Source organism: Chenopodium album, chromosome 14 (genome assembly GCF_948465745.1).
Source record: "Chenopodium album chromosome 14, dcCheAlbu1.1, whole genome shotgun sequence".
NCBI classification, from domain to species: Eukaryota; Viridiplantae; Streptophyta; class Magnoliopsida; order Caryophyllales; family Amaranthaceae; genus Chenopodium; species Chenopodium album.
Genome location: NC_137847.1, coordinates 28,405,426 through 28,428,498, shown reverse-complemented (window position 1 = coordinate 28,428,498; position 23,073 = coordinate 28,405,426). Strand labels below are relative to the sequence as shown.

General features: G+C 36.7%; 1 protein-coding gene across 1 annotated transcript; it reads left to right on the top strand.

Annotated features, from left to right (window-relative positions):
* The first annotated feature begins 18,768 nt into the window (after nt 1-18,768).
* LOC145577957 (uncharacterized) lies at nt 18,769-21,808 on the top strand. Its single transcript, XM_081635371.1, has 4 exons — nt 18,769-19,251; nt 19,335-19,471; nt 19,625-19,907; nt 20,828-21,808. The coding sequence occupies exons 1-4, from the start codon at nt 18,769-18,771 to the stop codon at nt 21,806-21,808; spliced, it is 1,884 nt and encodes a 627-aa protein (XP_081491497.1).
* The last annotated feature ends 1,265 nt before the right edge of the window (nt 21,809-23,073 follow it).

Here is a 23,073-nt window from a genome sequence, read left to right as displayed (position 1 = left end):
CCCAAGGAGGCCCGAACCAATGAGTTAGTCTCTTTCTCCCCTTTCTTGTGCTTTAATTGTTTTAACATTGGGGACAATGTTTATGGTAGCTTGGGGGGGGAGTCTTTCTATTTGGTTTCTATGTTGGTTCTTGTATGTGCTTGATTGGTGATTACCTTGCATGTTGTTTGTTCCTTCCCCTAACATCCAAAACCCTTAGCATCCAAATTTGCTCCCTTTGAAATCCAACACCCTAAATCCAAATCTCTTAATGTGTGAATACTTTTCTTCTTTCCTCCCTTTATTTAGTTGTATAGTTGTGTTTTAATTTTTTTTTTATGCTTAGCTTAGTTCTCTTAACTTGCTATCTTTTCTTGCTTTCTAGTTAAAAAAAAAAAAAAAAAATATAGCCCTTGGATGAGACTCAAATGACGATGCTTATACGATTTGCTTGCTTGACTCTTGAGTGATGAGTAAAAGTTCTTTTAGAAGGGTGTGTGCAAGTGTTGGGGTCATTTAGAGGCTTATTAATCTTGATTGCACTAGTGTATATGAAATGAAAACCGATGAATGCTCAATTGCACGTCTAGCATAGGATATTGTCAAATTTGCCCAAAGTAGGATATGTTTGAATCAAATTGCGGTCCCTTGTGCCCTTGGTGTGTCTCCCTTCCTCCCTGAAACGAAACTCTGCTAGGGAATTAGTTCTATGTATATCTTGTGTAATAAGTGGCATAATAAGCCACATGTTTCGAATAAAAGAAAGAGCCGCTCAAAGTTAAAAGAGGCGAGGGCAATGAATGAAAAAAAAATATATAGAAAAAGAGTGGAGAAGTCAAAAACTCCTCCAAAATTCTCAAAATTTTCACTTTTTCTATTCTAGAGGTCAATTTGTGGATGCCTCCCACACGCTTTCTATTTTGATGCTTCTTGTGTAAATTCCCGAATTAGAGCGTAGTTGAAAGGGCTTAGGAGTGCATTTTGGGAGGAGGACTTGCATTTTGAGATTTTATAACCGAAAGAGGGCTTTGCAACTTTGGAATATCTAGACGTGCTCTAATGAACTAGTAAAAGGTATAACGAAGTATCCTAGTGCAACCTTGCTTAGTTCGCCTCTCTACCCCCAACTCATGTGCACATTTGTATGAATGGTAATTCTTGAAAGTTGCTCACTCGTCTTGCTTGTGATTTGTATCCCGATAAGTTGACTTGGGCAATAAAAACATTGGTTTTGTGTGTTTTGGCCATTTTGAGGACAACAATGTGCTATGATAATTGGTGTGGTTTGTGTGAGTTGTGGGTTAAGCTCAAGGGAAACCCTCACGAGATAAAAACTCGTCCTCTTAGGCGACTTAGGGGTTTAAATTGCTTTCACTTATGCTAAAAGTGTTTATGGTTCTTGCCATGCGGATTTGTGTTTGTGTTTTCTCTCCTTGGTTTGATCATTAGCAAGTAATCTTCCTTCTTGATTTGACATGTTTGTTTTGCTCGAGGACTAGCAACAACTTAGCTTGGGGGGATTTGATAACTTGTTATTTGATACGATTTTAGGGTGATTTTTGAACCTTGTTTTCTTGATATATTAGCATTTTGGTTCACTTCTATCCTATTTTCATTCAATTTTTGTGTATCCCTTTCTTCACGGGTTTTTAGTGTTTTTGTTGAGTTTTTAGGTCCAAAAATCGATGATTTGAAGCATATGGATAACAAACCGAGGTTAGAAGCCGTGACAAAGGAGCAAAACTGAAGAGAATGTGAAGAAAAGGGCTTAGAAGACCCTGCACGGCCGTGCCATGTCCTGCACGACCGTGCAGGAGTGTCCCAGCCAAGTCAAGCCACTACCTGATTTGGCACGGACGTGCAAGGCTTAAACACGTCCGTGCAAGTCAGCCAGCACGTCCGTGCCAGAAGCTGCACGGCCGTGCATCTCACTTGGCCTAAGTTGAAGCTACTGCCCGATTTTGCACGGCCGTGCTTAGGGTGGCACGTCCGTGCCACTAAGGCTGCACGTCCGTGGCACCCCTGGCACGTCCGTGCGCCCTTATAGCCGTACCCGACTCTTGTTTTCTCCGTCTTTTTTATTTGAGGGTCATATAAATACCCCCTTTTGCTCAATTGTGCGGCAGCCAAGTTTTGAGTACTTCCTCTTAGTTTGTAATTGTAGAAACATAAGTACTCTCAGATCATTAGTTAGATTTCAATTATTAGTTTGGAATTCTCAATCTCAATCATTGTAGAAGACAAGTTCCTCTATTGTTATTCAATTTCAAGCTTCAATTAGTAATTTCTCCAACCTTTTTCTACTTAATTTCTGATTTCATTTGCTTTTGCATGTTATTTAAATCTTCTTAGTTCTTTGTAATTTGTTGTTAGATGATAGTTATTTCAATCGTTAACCACTTTTCCCCAATTATTGAAGTAGTTAGAATCCTAATTGTTGATTACATGTTGATAAATATGAGTTGTGAGTAGTCTTCTTGCTAGGGGTTGGGGGAAACTCAACCTTTTGGGTTAGTTAAGCAAATATGGGAGAAACATTGATGTTTGTATTGCAATTAAATTGATTATATGAGATTGCTTGTTAGTTCTTCATGATAGGATTAGCTACCCTTGACTTAGGAGCTTGATAGCATGATATGCCTAATTTGACATGGAAGTGTAAATTGAGTATGTCATTACTTATTGCAATTTGATTATGTATCATCTATTGCTAGACTAATGAGGAATCTAAGTTTAGTAGTGTGAGTTGTTTTCTCATTGCATGAGGTTGATTTTACATATAGTCCTTGCTATATCTTGTCTATTTTACTCCCCGTTTGCCTAATTGCCTTGGTTGAGTGGATCCCATTCCCTAGTGTCTTTAATCCATTGATTTAGAACCATAGTTTGTTTGTCTACTTGACGAACCCCAATTCACCATTGACTTCGAATTAGCTTAAGTGTTAAGATCTTTAGCAACCATATCCCGTTCCTTGTGGACTGAACTCTTACTTGTATGCTTGGTTTGTAAGGTGTTTGTTAATAAATGTGTTTGATCAAGTGTGGAATGTGCGACCGTTCTAACGCCCATCACACCCTTCTCCATCCTACAATCCAGAATCTCACGATAAAGCTCGTACCTTTCAACTCTTGCTTGTTTCTTAAACAAGGCTTTGAGTTCTTGCATGATTGTGTACGCATCCTGATCCTCAAAACGCTTTTGAAGACTAGGTTCCATGGTAGCATTCATCAAGCAAGTGATAGGCACAACTCTATTATGAGCTTCCTTGTGCCTCTTGACTTCTGCCGTAGTTGCATTTTCTGGCAGAGGTCCTGGCAATGGGGTGTCAATGACATCCTCTCTACCTTCTGATTTCAGAACGAGCCTTAGCATTCTTTCCCAAGTGGAAAAGTTTTCTCCTGTCAACCTATCCTTCTCAAGGAATGGTCGAAGATTGTAAATGTTGTTGTCATTGTGATTACGGCTACCCATCTATGTCAAAATAAGGCAAAGTTTAATAATTATGCTTAATTTAACATTAAAGTTCCATAAACGATTAAATTTGTAGCTTTAAAGAACTTTATTCAACATTAATTTATCCCAATTGAATTTTAAGTGATTCCAAGATCCTTTATTTGTGTAATAGTTGACCGGACTGAGGCCCTACCATCAAGAATTACATTTTTAAAGTGAGTAAACTCTTTACTGATTACAACTCTTGTAACTCTTGGTTGAATAATTAACCATCACATGCTTAATTATTACCCTTTGCTTCAAGGTTCTAAACGCTTTAGGTAACCTTGTTGAGCATAACCAATTAAATATGTAGAACGTGATCTACCCAAAATTACCCAAGATAAAAAGTGACACTCTGCTGAGGCCGACCCATCACTCACGATCGAAGGATTGTTGGGTATCTAATTGGAAAAGCAATCTCAATATTATTGGGACCTAGATTCATTTATGTTGTGATTATTTAGTGAACTCTAGCGCATCATCAATCAACATAAATAAAATCTAACATGCATAATCTACTAATGCAATAAAACATGACATAGTATGGCCCCTTAGTCCTAAGAAAACTAGAAATGAAAAGCTCCCACTTGAATTATCATGGATCTCCAACCACCTTGCTCCTTTGGGCCTTCACTTCATGGGCTTCTTTGGACTAACACTATTTAAGTAAGTAATCTATTTACTTTAAATAAAAGTTACAAAAATACTTAACTGTACGCAGACCGTATTTAGATTACAAAAATACATCACGATGCGCAGATCGTATTTTAGAATCTATGGGCCATACTAGTCTATATATAGCAACATAATATCATATATTATAAAAGTGCCATATAATAAATCACTCAACATGCTTGTCTAAACTACAACATCGAATGGTTCATAATTAAGGCAACGCATTTCCTAAAATATCATATATTTTAAATCATAATTAGATAATATCATATATTATTCATGACCAATCATAAAATATCATATATTTTAATTTAGGCATGAGATAGAATCAAATCTTATTTAAATCTAGAAAGATAAATCATATTTAATCTTCCATGATTATCCTAACAAGTTTAGGAGATTCTATCCTAATTATTAGCCAATCAAATAATTTTAAAATCAATTATCCTAATCTAATTATGGGATAATCACATTATTTAAATAAATTATTATCCTTTTGGAATATGCTCAGAATATCCTAATCAATCTTATCCAAAATTAACCACTGTAATCATGGATAATTACTAATTTAACAACTTTAAATATAGATAATATCAAATATAATAACTTTTGCAAGATTTGATCTATCCTAAAATAAAATATTTTATTCAAAATAAAATCGATTTTATCCCAAAATAATTTTGTAATTATCTTGAAATAATTTTTCAAAATAGAATTTTTTTGTTTTAAAAAGTCGTACTGTACGGCTGCTGGCCACCGTGGTTGGCTAGCCGCAAGGCAGCAGCAGCCAGTAGCAGTGACAGCCACGGCAACAGCGTGCAACACTTGCACACCTGCTGCCCCAGCCACCTTGGACCGCCGCCCTCCCTTCCCCTCCCTCTTAGAATGCCACCAGGTCGGCAGCCGCCATGGCTGCGCCACCCAGCCGCGGCTGCCGGCCTTAAAACTATTTTTTTTTTGGGTTTAAATTTAATTAAAATCAATTTTATAAAATTAAATCAAATTAGTCCAAAAATTAAAATTAAATCATCATTCAATATTAAAATTAGGGTTCATCATAAAATTAATCCCAATTTAATTCTAACTCTTAAAATTAAATCAATGATCATACACAAAACATTTTTATGCATAAATCAATCAAATTAAAATTATGAATCATAAAACAAATCGAATTAAATAAAAAATCAAGCACAAAATCATATTTTAGGGCTATGAATTTTCGAAATAATTCGAATTAGGGTTAGGGTATTTCGAAAATTCGAAACTAGGGTTCTAGGGTTCGAAAATTTCAAAAACTCTAGGGCTTAATCCGGTCCTCTTCATGGCTATTTTGAGCATAATTAAATCACATTTAATCAATTCCAAAAGTTTAATCTCATTAAATATAATAATTAAACCATAATTAAATTAATTCCCCCTCTTAATTGATTATAAAATTAACATGGACTTCAAATTAATCGTATTAATATGATCAAACGCGTTCATGCAAGAGGTTAACTGATACCACTGTAGGAGTTTATAGGTACTACGCAGCGGAAAATCATGAATCATATTCATAAAAGTACCTAATCCCAAGAACACATGCATAACACACAAGACACATAATCATACCTTTGAAGCCTGAATTCCACGTAGCAATTGATTGACAAATCGGGGAGAGAATAGAGCCCCAAGCGTTGTTCCTCTACTTAGTCCACGAGCTTTGAACGAGCCGTCCACCAATACTAGATTGGTCGAGTGATTAAGGAAAACCGCAATCACCACCTTTAATGGACTAAGCCGATCACCACGATCCACCACCACCACGAACCACCACACTGGCGCCAAGGGAGGAGGAGAGAGCCGTGAGATAGAGAGGAGTATGAGAGGGGTTGGTCTCGTGTTTGCTAATTAGGGTTTGATCTCACTGATCAGATAATTGCATAATTCTTAGCAAACCCTAGGCACCTAGTCTATTTATAATCACATTATAATTAGACTAGGGTTAGGAAGCCCAAAACCCTCAACCTTACTCCATATGGCCGGCCATACTAGAGGATGAGGCCCATCATGGGCCTTGTCCTCTTGTGCCCGATCTAGACCCTTTGTGTGACCTTATAGGATCCGTCCAATTGGGCTTTGAGCTATTTTACTAGCCCAAAGATCGTTAGTACCTCTAGCTATGATAAAACGACGACCCAAATGTCCGAACTTAATAAACACCATAATTTGATCCATTTATATATCTAGTAATTGCACACGACGAAGACATAAATCCTTCAAAAAGATGAAAAAGGTGTTTTCGGCATTCGAGCCTAAATGGTCTGATATTCGATCCGGATGTCTACAAGATAGAAATACATGTCTCAAGACTGGAGGCACATATCCAAATCCAGTGAGAGGGAAGAAAGTCAACAACTCTCTCAGCAGTTTTGTCCACAAGATGAGTACACATGTCTCAGGACTGGGGGCACGTGACTACATAGGCGCGACATCGTCTCATCGCTTCTTTATACAGGGGGTGGACGGACACCCTAACTGTCGGTAAACTAGTAAGCTCACTAACTACTGTATTTTCTTCCAATCAAGAAGTGTCTGTTCCTGATGGTTCGACGCGCCTGTCGACTCGTGAGCTAACGCCTAAAGTAATCCTCTACCTTTCAGTTCCGAGAGGTAGATCTCGCAAAGCTTGGGCTGAAGTGAAATTTTACGCAACACCTACGCCGTACAATTTTACGCCGTACGATACGCCTTTTGCATTTTTACGCTGCATGACAACGCCTTCCTTTTTGCTTCGGACGTGAAAAAAGAAGAAAATCCAGACATTTATAACGTCAGTAAAGTAAAATGACAAACCTGTCTATGGGTGCTTTTACGTAAAGCACCACCACGGAACGTCTTAAGACACTCTTACGAAAAACGTTCAAAACGTATGCTTAGGGAAGGCACAAAGCACGGTGTGCATGCAAGATGATGCAAAAAAACTAACAAAGAAGAAAACGAACTACAAAATGCAAAGCAATTTAAAAGATTTTGATAATTTGCGCACCATTACGTCTAATAACGAGCAAAAACCGTTGGAAAATGATCAAACGGATCAAAATCTGGATACCGGTCATTTTAGTGACCAGTATCCGCGCGCAACTCAGTAGGTCGCGCTGGCCAGGCGCGCGCATCATTCTGAGTTGCGCTGATCTATCACGCGCAACTGATTCAGTTGCGCGCAACATTTAATTCAGCAAAAAGAAATCGCTGAACATGATTTTCATTTCGCATTCTCTCGCCTCCCTTTTCGCCATTTTCGAACCTTTCTCTCTCTAGAAAGCTTGTTTTCTTGCAATTTTTCAATCTAAGGGAAGTAGATCTCGCTCTTAATTCATTTTTGCCATAATTCGTTCATTCTTGGCTGAATTTGGGCGATTTTCGAACTGTTAAACCCCAAATTTTGAATTTGGGGGTTTTTGATTTGACTTGTTTTCATGAATTTGTTTTTTTGTCGTTGTGACATGTTTAAGCAATATATTGCAACAAATTTCATGTGAAGTGATAAAGTATAGATCCTGTATCAGCATGTCAAGCATATATGTGTTTTTTTTTGTTCATTCTAATTTTGACTTTGTGCTTGAACTTTATTTCTCTTTTTTGCTCACGTAGACTATACTTGTTAATTTTAATGTAAATTGAAGTATTTAGAACAACAATTATGCATTAAAATTATAAATGAAATTTTGAACTTTTATGATAGCATGAATTTGTTCTTGCGACTCATGTTTTTTTGTTTTTTTTTTTCATGCGTAAGTTGCAAAATTGGTTTTATCAATGATAAAAAATAATCGATGGTTATTATTATTCACTTATAAAATTGTGGTTTCAAGATTTCCACAAAACTAGTTAGTTTTAGGAAATTCTTGAAGGGATCATCGAACTGGAATAGTTTGGCTATACTTCGGGCTTTTGAGCCCCCATTTTATGTTTTCGAATACTGTAGCCCCCTATGTTGGATGACTTCGATGACTTGTTTATTTTTTAATAATTAGACCCTTTCATGTTGCTTGAAATGGGTCTAGAAATCCCATGTTTCGTCTTATTATGATAACAACTAGGATCTTGGAAACGATTAAACTAGTGTGTTTAAATCGTTTTTTTGACCATTCATAGTTTTAACAAAGAAATTTGCTTAGTCTAGTAATATTGGTCATTCATTAGAACAAGTAAGGGGAAAAATGAAATGTTGTTCAAATTTTTCGTCTATTCTTGCTACTTTTGAATTCTTTCTTTTGAGTTCAAATTTTGTCACTGTTTTGAAGCTCGAGAAAGTAGATGTTACCCTCCTTGCGAAATTCCAATGTGTGCAACAATGGAGAACAATTTAGAATGAAGACTCCTTAATTTCGAATTTAGGAGTCTTTTGTTTACATTCTAACTCATGAAATTATTTGTCTTATGTTAATAATGTGTCTTGATACAATTTTCATGATGAATGATTGAGTACTAAACTTTCGTATGAGCAAGTATCATGATTTTGTTACTCTATACTAGTCATACTCTCTAATCTCTAGAGTAAATTGAAGTATTGAAACAACAATTATACACTAAGATAAGTTCTTGAAGTTAAACTTGAAAATGGCTCGAATATGTAACTTGTTTCTTGGCCAAGTTCAGTTGCAAACTTAGTTTTCAAAGGAACAAAATTATTATTAAATCATTGTGATGTATTTGAAAATTATAAGGCTCGAGATCTACAACTATTTAGGTGATTCTCGAAAGTAGCTCGAATGGCATGAATATCTCATTTTGTTTCTTTATGGATATTGGAGCCCCCATGTGTCGGGTTACGCGCATTCTTGCTATTTCTCAAGTCTTGGAACCCCCAATTTGGGGTGGTTCTAATAACTTGCTATTGTTTAGGCCATTCATATAATCATGATATTGAGATGGACCTATGTATATGTCCTATTTTTGTTTTGAGATATTTAGGACAATGACATGGCTTTCACATTTTAGTTAAAGTTATGTTCGAGAAAGCAAGTTAGTTCTTTGCTTGTTTATAAACCAAAACAATTGTGTTTAAAGTTTATTATATAATATCTAATGTCTAAACGTTTGTAAAGATCATTGTGGTGATTTTATTCTCAAAGTTGATTTAGAACATCAAATATTTTCTTTGTTCTTATCAATCATTGATTTTGGTCTTGCAGGTGGTCTGTTTACCATCCCTTAGCCAATGAGAACAAGTTCGAGCCAAGAAGTCGAATCTTAGTTCATTCCTTTTGAAAATATAAATGTTCATACACGTATTATCCAAACGGTTATTGAGAATCTGAAAATTAATTTTTTTTGAGGAAATGAAACAAATCAGAAAGGAAATTTTGAATACTATTTTTTATTAGAGACAGGTTATTTCGAACTAGAATTCAAAATTTGGAAAGGGTCCAATAATTTAAATAAAAGTTTGTTTTGAGAAGCAACTTTTTATAGTTGGCACAATACATAATATTATTTTCAAAATTGAATCCAAATTGGAAAGAAAATTCTAGCTCGTAATCGAGTGTGACTTTTTTGGTCCAAGATTGATGAAGGTAAGTTGTAATTTGCAACTTATTTCAACAAAGATAGGAAAACGTGAGCAAACTTTCGTATATCTGATTTTGTTTAAGTTTTACTTTTTGTCATCATTGTAATATTTTGCTAATTGAAAGTGAATTTCTTTCAATTAAATAAGCACCGTAGTTTGAAAACGAATGTTTATCAAACCTAGGTTTGGTGAAGTGTTAGAATAATTTATAAAATCATTCGAATCACTTTCCAAAATATGGTCTCATTTTAAAATGAAAGTTAAGGTTAGACTTATATTTTTAATTTGAAGCCCCCAAGTGTAGACTTAGGTGGCTTTTGGAATTCATGCATACATATACTAGGGGATGTTTCTCATGTTTATTTAAGGCCCCAAGATTTGTATTTTCAATTTGCGGAATATTGCATATGTTTATCATAAATGATTTGATCAAGTAACATAATTAATTATCTTGGTCAAAGAATAGGAAGTGGTATTCTTCCCTTTGTCATTTAAAGTTATTACGATGGTTCGTAATAAGCTTTGCATGACATTAATTTCGCAGCATAAATAGCGTGTTCAAATCTGAAATAGAGAGAAGTGGGGATGTCCTGGCTTTTTTAAGCCCCCAATTTGAGGCAAAGAGCGGATAAAATTATACTATTTTCGAGTATTTTAATTGCCAAATGGGAGGGATCATCCCGACTTACTCCCTAAAAAAGAAATAAACAAAAAAGACGGATTTGTATAAAAAGGAAGGGGAATCCAACTTTCCCATAGAAGAATAAAGAAAGAAAATTAGACATGTTTTCGAAAAGCAAGGATTATTGACTTAATATTTGAATCATCGTGATGACTTGGCAGTGAGGTATACGTGTGATAGCGATAACAACCATTTTTTTCATGTAGCAATCATGTTCAATCAATGTTCCTCGCTTAGAGAAGATGGAGATATCCCACGCAGGCGGACATATTAGTTGCTCATGATAAGTGAGAAGACCAATGCTCAAGAGTTGTAAAAGACATCTAAAGTTGACATCAAGGCTGTCGATATATCAAATCAATTTATTATGTTAACTCTTTTTCTTTCTAGGCAATGTATATAGAACCTGAATTACCTTGGTAATAAATAGCCCTATTGAAAATAAGATGATTGTTTTTTTTAAAGTGATAATTATCTCATTTTTCTTTGGCAAAAGATATGGAAAACATCGAATTTAGTTTGATTCGATTTCTTTACTAACATGATGTAATCAAGCCAATGGCTATCAAATCATCCAAATCATTTGAATTTTTTTATATGATCTTGAGATCATAACTCAACACTTCAAGCATTTTATATATGGGTATGACTACTCAATAGTAGGTCCATATGTGCAAAGGCCTAAGATTGGCCATATTTTCATGGAATGATGATTTTGGTATATGGTTATGGTCTACCTCAAGGAGGGCCTTTCCAAGGTTGCTAGGCTTGGGGTTATGAACAATGGACAGGCTCAAGTATACTCCCGAAATCCCTTACTTTTGGTGCTTCTCAAATTTAAACCTTTCTGCTTTGTGTGGCAACTTCCTACATTAGGTGCCTTTTCCTTGTCATCTCTCTTTTGTTTTTTTTTCTCTTTTTTTTTTACAAGTTTTGTTTTGGGTTTGGAACGATTTTTTGATCTTTTCTTTTGGGTTTAGACTAACTTTGTGTCCCCCTCTTATGCTTCGTTCCCCCAATTTCCTATTTGTATCTTTGCACCATTCCCATCCAAGGTATGGAATAATGTAGGTTGAATAACTAAGGCTCAATTGACGAGGCTCAAAAGGGATGCCAAAAACATGGATTTTCTCTAAGGTTAAGAACATGGGATTATATTTGTGGAGTTTCAAGTTGCCTCATGTGTTGGTGAAATCATCATATCCTTTCTTTGTGGGCCTAGCCTCTTTTTCATTCAATACATCTTGTAAGCCAAAGCTCATCAAGATTCTTAAAGTACTGAGTATGTATGCCTTTTGATATTGCATGTTTGTATGTATACGTTTTATTTAATTCAAGTCAATAACAATAAAGAGATTGAAAAGAGAACAAGATAGACGTACTTGAAAATATATTTTTTATTCATTAATTAATGAGAGTACAAAATAAGTAGATTCGATGGCTTTGTCCGTTTCCGACGTAGGTGAAATCCTCTCTAAAAATCAAGTCCATCTATATGATTCATGGTTTCATTTATCAAGTCCCTTTCAATTAATATTCCCACAGTATAGACTTTTTGAAATGTGTCTAAACCAAGGTATTGTAAATGGCACTTGTATGGTGGAGACATATTGTCTATGGACTTTGGGACAAGTTCATGATCTAGAGGTCTTTGTGGAATAAGAGCAACCTTTGATCGCCAACTGGAAAAGAAGTCAATGAAGCCTTCTTCTTCCCCTTGCTTAAGCAATTCGAGATCGCGCAAGGTAGTTGTGAGCTCGATGTTATCTCCATATTGGGTTAAAAACGCTTTTACAACGTCACTCCAAGTGGAAGTTTGTTTTGAATCAAGGTTATAAAACCATGATCTAGCAGTTGGGTCCAATGAAAGAGGAAAAGTACATGCATATAGGCTTGGCTCAACCACTTTCAATGCCATAATTCCAATAAAGCTCATTAAGTGAGTCCTAGGATTGTCTGTAACCTTAAAGGTTGGCAAATCCGTAGTCAAGAACTTTTCTGGGAGAGTCTTGCCACTAGGTTGTGGTGCAAGCTCATAATTGAAGTACTTATTCCCTGAGTTAGCTCGAAGGACAAGTTTCTCCACGGCCTCTACTCTTTCGGCTCTTGCTTTTTCTTGCAGAATGTTTTGTTTTCCTTTTTCTTTTTCTGCTTTTATTTTAGCCTTTTTTGCTTTTTTATGAGCCTTCATTTGGGCTTTTTCTTCTCTTAGGGCCTTTAGGTTTTGGAGTTCCTCTCTAAGTTTCTCCAATGCTGCTTTGTCACCCATGATTGGACTAGTATGCGAGCGTGGAAGATGATCTAGTAATGTGTATCACGAGAAATTGAGCGCGTTCACTTAAACCTTTTCTGCCAAGCATTCAAACAAATAACCAAAGTCAAAATGATTGTTTTATTTCTTTTTTTTTTAATCCTTGTAATACGAATTCACTTTAAGCAAGTTTGTTGATGAAGAATTTCAAAAAATTCACGAGCAATCATTAATGGAATGTCATGATTCGTGTTGACTTCAACAAGGTAATCATCTAAGGATTTTACTTTAAATGAATTGTTTTCGAAAAAGGTAGAAGAGAAAGACAAGAAAGTTGGATTGAAAATACTCATCAAATTTTAGGAATATTAATCAACCCAAACATACTCCTTAAAATGATCAAATATACTATGGGATTTGTAGATCAATTAGATTGCAATAGAGATCTATATCATTTTTTTTTATAATTATGATTCTCATATTTCTCATCTTTAAAGGATAATATTTTACTATTTGCTTAAAAAGAATAATGGCCTCCGAATGTAAAATCCAAGAAATAATTAAATCATTTTCTTGGTTTTATCATTCATTATATTCTCTCTTTTTTTTTAGAATTATAATATATATATATATATATATATATATATATATATATATATATATATATATATATATATATATATATATATATTTTGTGTGAGGCAAACATCCCAAGTAAGGTTCTCGAGATTTTCTTTTTAAACCATAGAAGAGGTAAATAAATTATACTCTTAAATAAAGGTTGATCAATTACAACTAAAACATGATGAACACGAAAATAGGCACGTTTAAGAATAAACATATTGATGACGTCCTATTAAGGGATGCGAACTTTTAATTACGAACCTCATAAGAAGTAATGTCATTAGTTTGATTATGAAGTACGTAAACGAATCATCATAATCAAAAATAGTATCGCGCGCAATTTTCCGTCTTGTGCTAAGGTGGAAAATGCATCTTCAAGAGTAGCATCTACTACATTTTTTTTTTCTTTTTTTTTGCGAAAACGCAAAAAGAACGATAAAAAACATGTTTTTGGATTTTTCGAAAAAAAAAGACGATCATAGTAAAAGTTAGACAACATTGTTAGCCAAAGAGATATTTTTAGCACCTACTTAACGATTAACCTTGAAGCGGTAGTATCGTTTTCTCCGTATGATATTGTTCGTAACGAGTCAAAGTCAACGTTGAACAATGGGCGCACGCAAGAAACAGTGTTGCGCGGAGGTGCCGCGCGCAACTTCTGAACTTGCGCTAGGAGGGAGCGCGCAACTTTGACAGTTGCGCGTGGCACCTGGTAGGTTCGACATTTTTTTTTTTGCGAAAATGCAAAAAGAACGATAAAAAAACTTTTTTGTCGAACCATAATTTTTGCGAATTTTTTTTTATTATATCTCTAGGTAACAAGTTGGAATTAGTTAGATTAGACACGAAGCACATATTCATGTAGTCACATAAGCACATAAAAGGAACCGTCAAAGCATACAATGTCATTCTAAGGTCAAGGCTTGGGTGTCCAAAGGTACCATATCTTAAGGGACGATGCACGAATCAATCACTCAACATGTTGACCCACGACATAGCCCTCCCAACATTTTGTTGGCGATATGGGTGGGATGATTGTTATTGACTTTGGGATAGAAGCCTAGTGTTGGCAACCCCTAGTCAATGAGTCAATCCCCATTGGTTAAACTGTGCTATGATTATGCATGATGCAATGTTGCTTGTTTGATTTTTACTTTTGTGAAAAAGAAAGATATTATGCGTTCGAGTCTCGCTCTTTAACTAGAGATTATCCAAGTTAGTTCTCATTACAATCCATAGGCAACCTAGTGTTGGAAACCTTGAACCATAACTACGAACTAATCTTGTAACTTCTAAGTCCCCAGTGGAGTCGCCACTGTAAGGAGCGTGTTCCCATTGTAAGGGGATCCTTCCTTAGATGCCCATTGGCCCTTTAAAAGCCTAGGACTTTACACTTGTTAAGGTGTAGTAGGATTTGAATTCCTGACTGTTTGGGGGACCTTGAATTAGAATTGATCTTGATCACGTTTTTTTTATAAGAAACAAGTAGGGATTAGCCAATGAGTTTTAGGAAAACTCATAAACCTCGTTCATGTCTTTCTCCCATGAGGAGTTCACGGGATTAATTAGCACGAATCGTAAGTTTACCCATACCCAAATTAGTCTACATAAACCAGAAATGAGTTCGGGAGCGAGGGTACTAAAATAACGTTCCTTTTAGGGAGGAATCGCTATTCTACCCCTAGTGCGACCTCTACTAGCTCTTCCTATTTCACAATTTCATCACCAAACAATATATGCAACGCGATACCAAAAACTAAGTTAGTTGATTTTATTTACACGCATTAATCATGTAGGAATTTCATTGCAAAAGTCTTTATTCTTATTTAATCAATATTCGTGAAAGAACAATAAATAAACAATATTCACCTTGTCTTAAGTGATAAAACAACAATTAATTATTCAAATTCTAGTCTTGATTAACAAAAGATTACTATGTGAATTAATTAATTAAAAGTTTGTTTAAAGTGATCAAACAACACTAATTATTCAATTAAAGTTATTTAAACAATAAAGGAAAAGTGATTTATCAAAGTGCTCAGGAAACTTACCGTTCTTCTTTTATGTTAAATCTCCGTTTAATGTGTTTATGGACTTTCTTTCTTCTTCGTACCTCCAAGGACTTCAATGAATTCAATTAGCGTTGGAAAGTATTTGGGAAGAGAGAAGAAAAAGTAGTATGATAGTAAGAGAAGTTGAGAGATTAGGGTTTTGAGAATAATAGGGTTTTAATTCTGAATTTTTCGGTCCTCGTAATGCTGAACGAAGACCCCTATTGATAGGCGTAGGGATCTAGGTTTAGAGTTTTAGAGCCGCGCCAGCTGGTGGCGCGGAACTCTCTGAGTCGCGCTGGGTGCCACGCGCATCTCAATGAGTCGCGCGCGCCAGGCGCGCACAACTGATTGAGTTGCGCTGGTTTGCGGTCTGCCTTATACGAAAACGCGTTTTTAAAACTTCCATAACTTTTGATTGCGGAGTTGGATTAGGACGTGTGAGATATCATTGGAAAGCTCTTAATGTATACTTTTCAATGATATTGAAATTAGGTTAAAATATATTATGGATCAAAAGATATGGCTGTTAGAGTGCAAGGGTGTTGGTTTTAGGGCCCGGTTTAGTGTTTTGATCATAACTTCTTCGTTTTGTCTCGGAATTGGGATTATAATATACCGTTGTAAAGATATTTGAAAGGGTTATCCATATGTATAGGCCTCGCATGGGAATTTGATGTTTGTTTCATCTGTTTGGCTCGGTTTTTCAACAATGTAGGTTCCATTGGATCCAATCATTGCATTTGCCGCATTTGGGTCCGTTATTAATCAAGTTTAAACATGTATGAACATGTTTTAGGCCTAATTAGTAATTGGATAAGGCTCTAAGATAAATTGGTCTCAAATGTGGGTTTCAAATTACTTCATAATGCATTTCGTAGTCCATAAACACTTCAACTTTGATCTAGCGTGAAGAACGGATTTTTGTAGCATCATCGCACTTCCTTTCGGGACAAGAGGCCAAAATTAGGTGTCTACAACTAGTAGGTAGAACGCGGTAAGACCGTTTGGGATGAAAGTGGATTGTGATAACTAGTTCTCTATGCTTAGCATGCCCTATGTTTTAATCAACCTTGGATATCTTGGAACGTGCATACGTTTACTTGCTTGAGAAAGTTGTTTATTCATTTGTAGTGTAGTCATTTTGTAAAGTCCAATTCGTAAAGGTTTTGATTTTCTTTTATTTGATTTTCTTTTCTTTTCATGGTTTGTCTCATGTATGTTGGTGGAGAGTTATAGGTTAAGCTCTTAGGAAACCTTTACGAGACCTCACTCGTCCACATAAGCGACTTTGGGGTTTAAAGGTCTTGTTGTAGCTAAAAGCAATCATGATTCCTACGTTAGTGAGTCTTAGTGTATATTCCCATCTTATATCTTTCTTTTTCCTTTTTGAATAAGTCTTTCATCCTTATTCTTGCTTGCTTGGTTTTACTCGAGGAGGAGCAAAAGTTTAGCTTGGGGGAATTTTATGAGTGTCATTTATGGCACTCATTTGATCCTCTTTAGGAAGAAATTCATGCTTTTTTATAGCTCTCTTCTTTAGTTTTCCCTTAGTTTTACTCCTTATTTCTTTAGTTTGCACTTTTCTTAGTTGATTTTCTATTTTTATGCATTTCTTGGTTTATTTTGCTATTTTCTCTTTTATTTTCTTGTTTTTGTTCATTTTTCAGGTTATGATCATAATCCGAGGATTCCCAAGTCTCCTTCCTAAGTTTTACATCGTTTGAGATGCCTTGTGCATACCATTTGAAGCTCAAGATTGAAGGAGTGCAAGGTCCAAGAGTTCTAGCTTGTGCATTCAAGCGGTGAGGGCACCATTCTTGGTGTTGAACCCACCATGGAGGCTCTTTAAAGACTGCCACCTTCCGTGTTCATCAACATCACCAAGTGGAGCGCATGAGGAAGAGCACAATCGAGGGTGAAGGAGGCTGCCCTGCTCCCAGGCGCGAGCACGCGCGACACTGGTGCGGCCGCGCAGCCTGGTGGTGCAGGCGCGCCTTACTATGGCGCGGGCGCGCCTCTCTGGGTCTTTGTACCGTACCCATTTCTTCGCGGCCGCGCATTTATCTGATGTAGACCGCGCCTGTACGGGTTTCTTTTGGATGATCTAACTAACTTCCTTTTGTTAGTTTTTCTATATATAGTTTTTCCTTCTATTTTTAGAGGGAGAAGTAGATGAAATATTATTAGAAAGGTTTTTTATTAGATTTTAGAGAGAGAAACTCTAGTTTGTAGAGAGAGAAATTCATGGTTGATTATTGAAGATTGATGATTCTAAGCATTTTTCTATTGATTTTGAAGCAAGTTTGTAAAGATTTCTTTTACTTTAATGCAATCTTTAGCTTTTGATTTCAATTGTTTTGTTGATTGTTCAAGTTTAATTGATTTGTGATTGATTTTTCTTTGATTAATATGATGATGATGAATTTGTTGCTTAGCTTAGTTTTGATCTTGATTTCCATGGATTGTGAGTAGTTTACTTGCTAGGGTATTGCAATTGGGAAGAAAGAGGGAAAAGTATGGACTTTCTTTGATTAATATGATGATGATGAATTTGTTGCTTAGCTTAGTGCTCAGGAAACTAACCGTTCTTCTTTTATGCTAAATCAACGTCTTATGCGTTTATGGACTTTCTTTCTTCTTCGTACCTTCAAGAGCTTCAATGATTGGATTAGGGTTGAAGATTAATTGGGAAGAAAGAGGGAAAAGTAGTATGATAGTAAGAAGGTTTGAGAGAGATTAGGGTTTTTAGAATTTAGGGTTTAGTATTCTGATTTTTCTATCTGTTTAGAGCAGAACGAAGACCCCTATTTATAGGCATAGGAATCTAGGTTTAGGGTTCTAGAGCCGCGCCGTCAGGTGGCGCGCGCATCTCAATGAGTCGCGCGCACCAGGCGCGCGCAACTGATTGAGTTGCGCTGGTTTGCAGTTTGCCTTATACGAAATGCATTTTTAAAACTTCCATAACTTTTGATTGCGGAGTCGGATTAAGGTGTGCGAGATATCATTGGAAAGCTCTAAATGTAGGTGTCTACAGCAAGCGAACATCCAACAACTTCAAGCACACAACAAGATAATTGTGAATCAATTGGCTCAAATTGCGCAACAAGTTGGAAGTTCATCCTCCAATCCTAGTGGTCACTTCCCAAGCTCAACGGTTTTTAACCTAAAGGAGCAAGCTAAGGCCATTACTTTGAGATCGGGGAGAGCTTACGAAGGGACGGTTATGAGTGTAGAGGAGCCAAAAAAGAGATATGAGGGAGTTGTGGTGAGAAATGAGGATAAGTTTGAAAATGAAATAGTTGATGTTGAGAGAAAGGAGCCACAAAAGAAAAATGAGGGAGATGAGGAAAAAGTAGAAAAGCCCCCATGAAAGTATACAAGCCTCGTATTCCATTCCCTCATAGGATTGTATAAAAGAAATTGAATGAGAAGTTTTCAAATTTTGTTGAAGTCATGAGAGGACTTCAAGTGAATATCCCCTTTCTTCATGCTATGTCACAAATGCCTACCTATGTAAAAGTTTTGAAAGATCTTCTATCCAACAAGAGTAGGGTTGAGGAGAGTGCAACCATCTCCCTTCCTAAGGAGGTGAGTGCTATCATTCAAAACAAGCTTCCTCAAAAGCTTGGTGACCCCGGTAGCTATGCAATACCAGTGAAGATTGGAGACTTGGATGCTATGGATGCTTTGTGTGATCTTGGGGCAAGTGTGAGCTTGATGCCCTATTCCATTGCAAAGAGTTTGAAAGTTGGAGACTTGAAGCCAACAAGAATGTCCTTACAATTGGCCGACTGCACGGTTAGGCTACCTTTGGGAATTCTTGAAGATGTACCGGTTCAAGTCGGGAGAGTATTTGTGCCTTGTGATTTCGTGGTGATGGAAATGGCAAGGGTACCCCTCATCTTAGGGAGACCAATTTTGAACACCACGGGTGTTGTAATTGATATGAAAGAAGGAAGGTTAACATTGAATGTGGGAGATGAGAAAATTTCATTCTCATTTTCCTAAACATTGAAAAGCCATCATTTGATGAAGTTCATAGAGTTGACACATTGGAAAGGAACTTAGAGGAGTTCCAAGATAATTTGATTGAAGGAGATCCTTTACTAGCTATCCTAACGGGAGGCTTAGTTGAGGAAGGTGAAGAAACAAGGGGGTATGGTTTATTTTCTCAACCAACCTTTAGTCCACAATGAAATGAAAGTGGAAGTGCTCAATGTTGAGGTAAAAGAGGAGAGGACTACGCCTCCTCATAAGGTTGAACTTAAACCCCTTCCCTTCTACTTAAATATGCTTTCCTTGATGATAGTGAGGCTTATCCCGTTATTGTCAATGCCAAGCTCGATGATGTCTCTCTTGATAAACTCCTAGTTGTTCTAAGGGAGTATAGAGATGTCATTGGGTACAAAATTGATGACATTAAGGGGATAAGTCCCACAATTTGCATGCATAAGATATTACTTGATGATGATCATGCTTCTTCAATTGAGGACCAAAGAAGGCTCAATCCAAACATAAAGGAAGTTGTGAAAAAGGAAGTTTTAAAACTCCTTGAAACGGGCATAATCTACCCTATCTCTGATAGTAAGTGGGTTAGTCCGGTTCAAGTTTGCCTAAAAAGGGAGGCATTACCATCATTAATAATGATAAGGGTGAGACCATTTCTACAAGGTCGGTCACCGGGTGGAGGATGTGCATTGATTATAGAAAATTGAATAAATCCACCCGAAAAGACCACTTTCCACTCCCCTTTATTGATCAAATATTGGAAATACTAGCATTACATAGTCATTATTGTTTCTTGGATGGATATTCGGGATTCTTCCAAATCCCAATCCAACCCGAGGACCAAGAAAAGACTACATTCACATGTCCTTTTGGCACCTTTGCTTATCAAAGGATGCCATTTGGACTTTGTAATGCACCTTCCACATTTCAAAGGTGTATGATGTCTATTTTTTTCGACATGATTAAATCATCAATTGAAGTATTCATGGATGACTTTTCTATTTTCGCTTCATCTTTTGACATTGCCTCTCAAATTTTATTAAAGTGTTGAAAAGATGTCAAGAGGTGAACTTGGTCTTGAATTGGGAAAAATGTCATTTCATGGTGGAAGAGGGCATTGTTCTTGGTCATGTAATTTCTAGTAGGAGAATTGAAGTAGATCGTGCCAAAATTGAGGTCATTGAGCGCCTCCCACCCCCTACAAATGTGAAGGGGATAAGGAGCTTTCTTGGACACGCGGGTTTTTATCGCCGGTTCATAAAGGATTTTTCAAAAATCGCAAAGCCGCTCACTCAATTGTTGGTAAGGATGCCCCTTTTATGTTTACTAATGATTGTATGCTAGCATTTGATAGGTTGAAGGAGGCATTGATTTCGGCTCCTATCATTCAACCCCCTAATTAGGAGCTTCCTTTTGAGCTCATGTGTGATGCTTCGGATTTTGCCATTGGGTCTGTTCTTGGACAAAGGAAGGATAAGAAGATCCATGCTATCTACTACACCAGCAAAACATTGGACAAAGGAATTACACAACCACGGAAAAGGAGTTTCTAGCCATTGTTCATGCAATTGAGAAGTTTAGGTCCTACTTATTGGGGTCTAAAGTTATAGTCTTCACCGACCATTCGGCCTTGAAGTACCTCTTGTCCATGAAGGAACCAAAGCCAAGATTGATACGGTGGGTCCTGCTCTTACAAGACTATGACATTGAGATTAGAGACAAGAAGGGTGCCGAAAATGTTGTGGCCGATCATCTTTCACGGTTGCCTATCTTTGTAGGTGATCTTGATAACTTGCCAATCGACGATTCATTTTCGGATGATCAAATATTTGCTATTCTTCAAGCACCGGCACCATGGTTTGCGGACATTGCAAACTATCTATCTTGCTCTATTCTTCCTCCCGACCTCTCCTATCAACAAAAAAGGAAGTTTCTACATGATGTTCGCCAATACTTTTGGGACGACCCCTTGCTCTTCAAACATGTTGATAGCCTTTTTAGAAGGTGTGTCCCGGATGATGAAATTGAAGATGTTATCACAATGTGCCACTCCTCACCTTGTGGAGGGCATATGAGTGCTAACAAAACTTTGGCAAAAATCTTACAATGTGGTTTTTATAGGCCTACAATGTTCAAAGATGTGTGGGGTGTAGTGAAAGCTTGTGAACGATGTCAAAGAACCGGTAATATTTCAAGAAGAAGTGAGATGCCTTTGAATAACATTCTTGAGCTAGAAATTTTTTATATATGGGGCATTGATTTTATGGGGCCTTTCCCGACCTCTTTTGGGAATAAATTCATTCTTGTGGCCGTTAATTACGTGTCAAAGTGGGTAGAAGCGGTTGCATCTCCTACTAATGATGCTAAAGCTCTTCAAAAGAGTAATTTTCCCAAGGTTTCGGGGTGCCACGTGCCGTTATTAGTGATGGAGGTTCACATTTTGCAAAGCGGTCCTTTCAAGCTCTTCTTGAGAAATATGGTGTGAGGCATAAGGTGCCATTGGCTTACTACCCACAAACAAGTGGTCAAGCCGAAATTTCAAATTGGGAGACAAAAATGATTCTTGAGAAAACGGCGGATAGGTCTAGGAAAGATTGGTCTAAAAAGCTTAATGATGCTCTATGGGCCTACCGCAACGCATTCAAAACTCCCATTGGCACCACACCATACAAGCTTGTTTATGGGAAATCATGCCATTTGCCAGTAGAACTTGAGCATCGTGCTCATTGGGCCATCAAAACATTGAATTTCGACCTTCAAAGTGCCGGTGAAAAGAGGTTTCTTGACCTCCATGCCTTGGAAGAATTAAGGTTGGATGCATATGAGAGTGCACAGATTTACAAAGAAAAGAAAAGACCAAGGTTTGGCATGACAAGCATATTAGCAAAAGGGAGTTTAAAGAAGGTGACAAGGTCCTACTATTCAATTCCCGGTTGAAGTTGTTTTTGGGTAAGCTCAAGTCAAGATGGAGTGGACCTTTTACCGTTAAGAAGGTGTTTCCATATGGTGTAATTGAAATCTCAAATGACAATGGTGAACCGTTCAAAGTGAATGGCCAAAGGCTAAACCATAGCCATACTTTGACGGTTTTGTGCATGAAGAAGCCAAGGTTGTTCACCTTGATGAGTTTGATGTTCCTTCCTCTCATTGATCCTGCAATGTCGTCAAGCTAGTGACGTTAGAAGAGCTCTTCCAGGAGGCAACTCGAGTTTCTCAACCTCTCTCTCTCTTAAACTATTATTTCCCTTCCATCATTTTTATATTACTACTTTTTCTCTTAATATCTTTTGTAGGTATTGATGAAAAGAGGAGTAAGAAAAATATTTGTGGATGTAAAGTAGTAGGCTTAGCAATAATCATAATAATAATGGTAATAATAATAATAATTTTATTATTATTATTATTATTATTATTATTATTATTATTATTATTATTATTATTATTATTATTATTATTATTATTACTTTCTTAAAAAAAAAAAGGGGTAAAAAACGTGCAGCATCAGGTCTGCACGGACGTGCAGAACATCGCACGTCCGTGCAGAAGCAGTCAGAAGCAATCAGGAAGGTGAGAATCAAAATTACAAGTTTGGCACGGACGTGCCAAACCAAGCACGTCCGTGCAGGTAGTGTTGCACGTCCGTTGTAATACCCCGTATTTTTATACGTATTTTCCTAATTAATTAATTAATTATTATTTTCTAAAAAGGGTATTTTAGCAATTTAAATTACTATTTAAATCTTGGAGCCA

Excerpts from the sequence above, each read along its gene's own strand:
- LOC145577957 (XM_081635371.1), top strand. The coding sequence starts at position 18,769 with ATGAGAGGACTTCAAGTGAATATCCCCTTTCTTCATGCTATGTCACAA. Across the intron at positions 19,252-19,334 it reads TTTTGAACACCACGGGTGTT|CCATCATTTGATGAAGTTCA; the intron begins GTAATTGATATG and ends AACATTGAAAAG. Across the intron at positions 19,472-19,624 it reads GAAGGTGAAGAAACAAGGGG|TGAGGCTTATCCCGTTATTG; the intron begins GTATGGTTTATT and ends CCTTGATGATAG.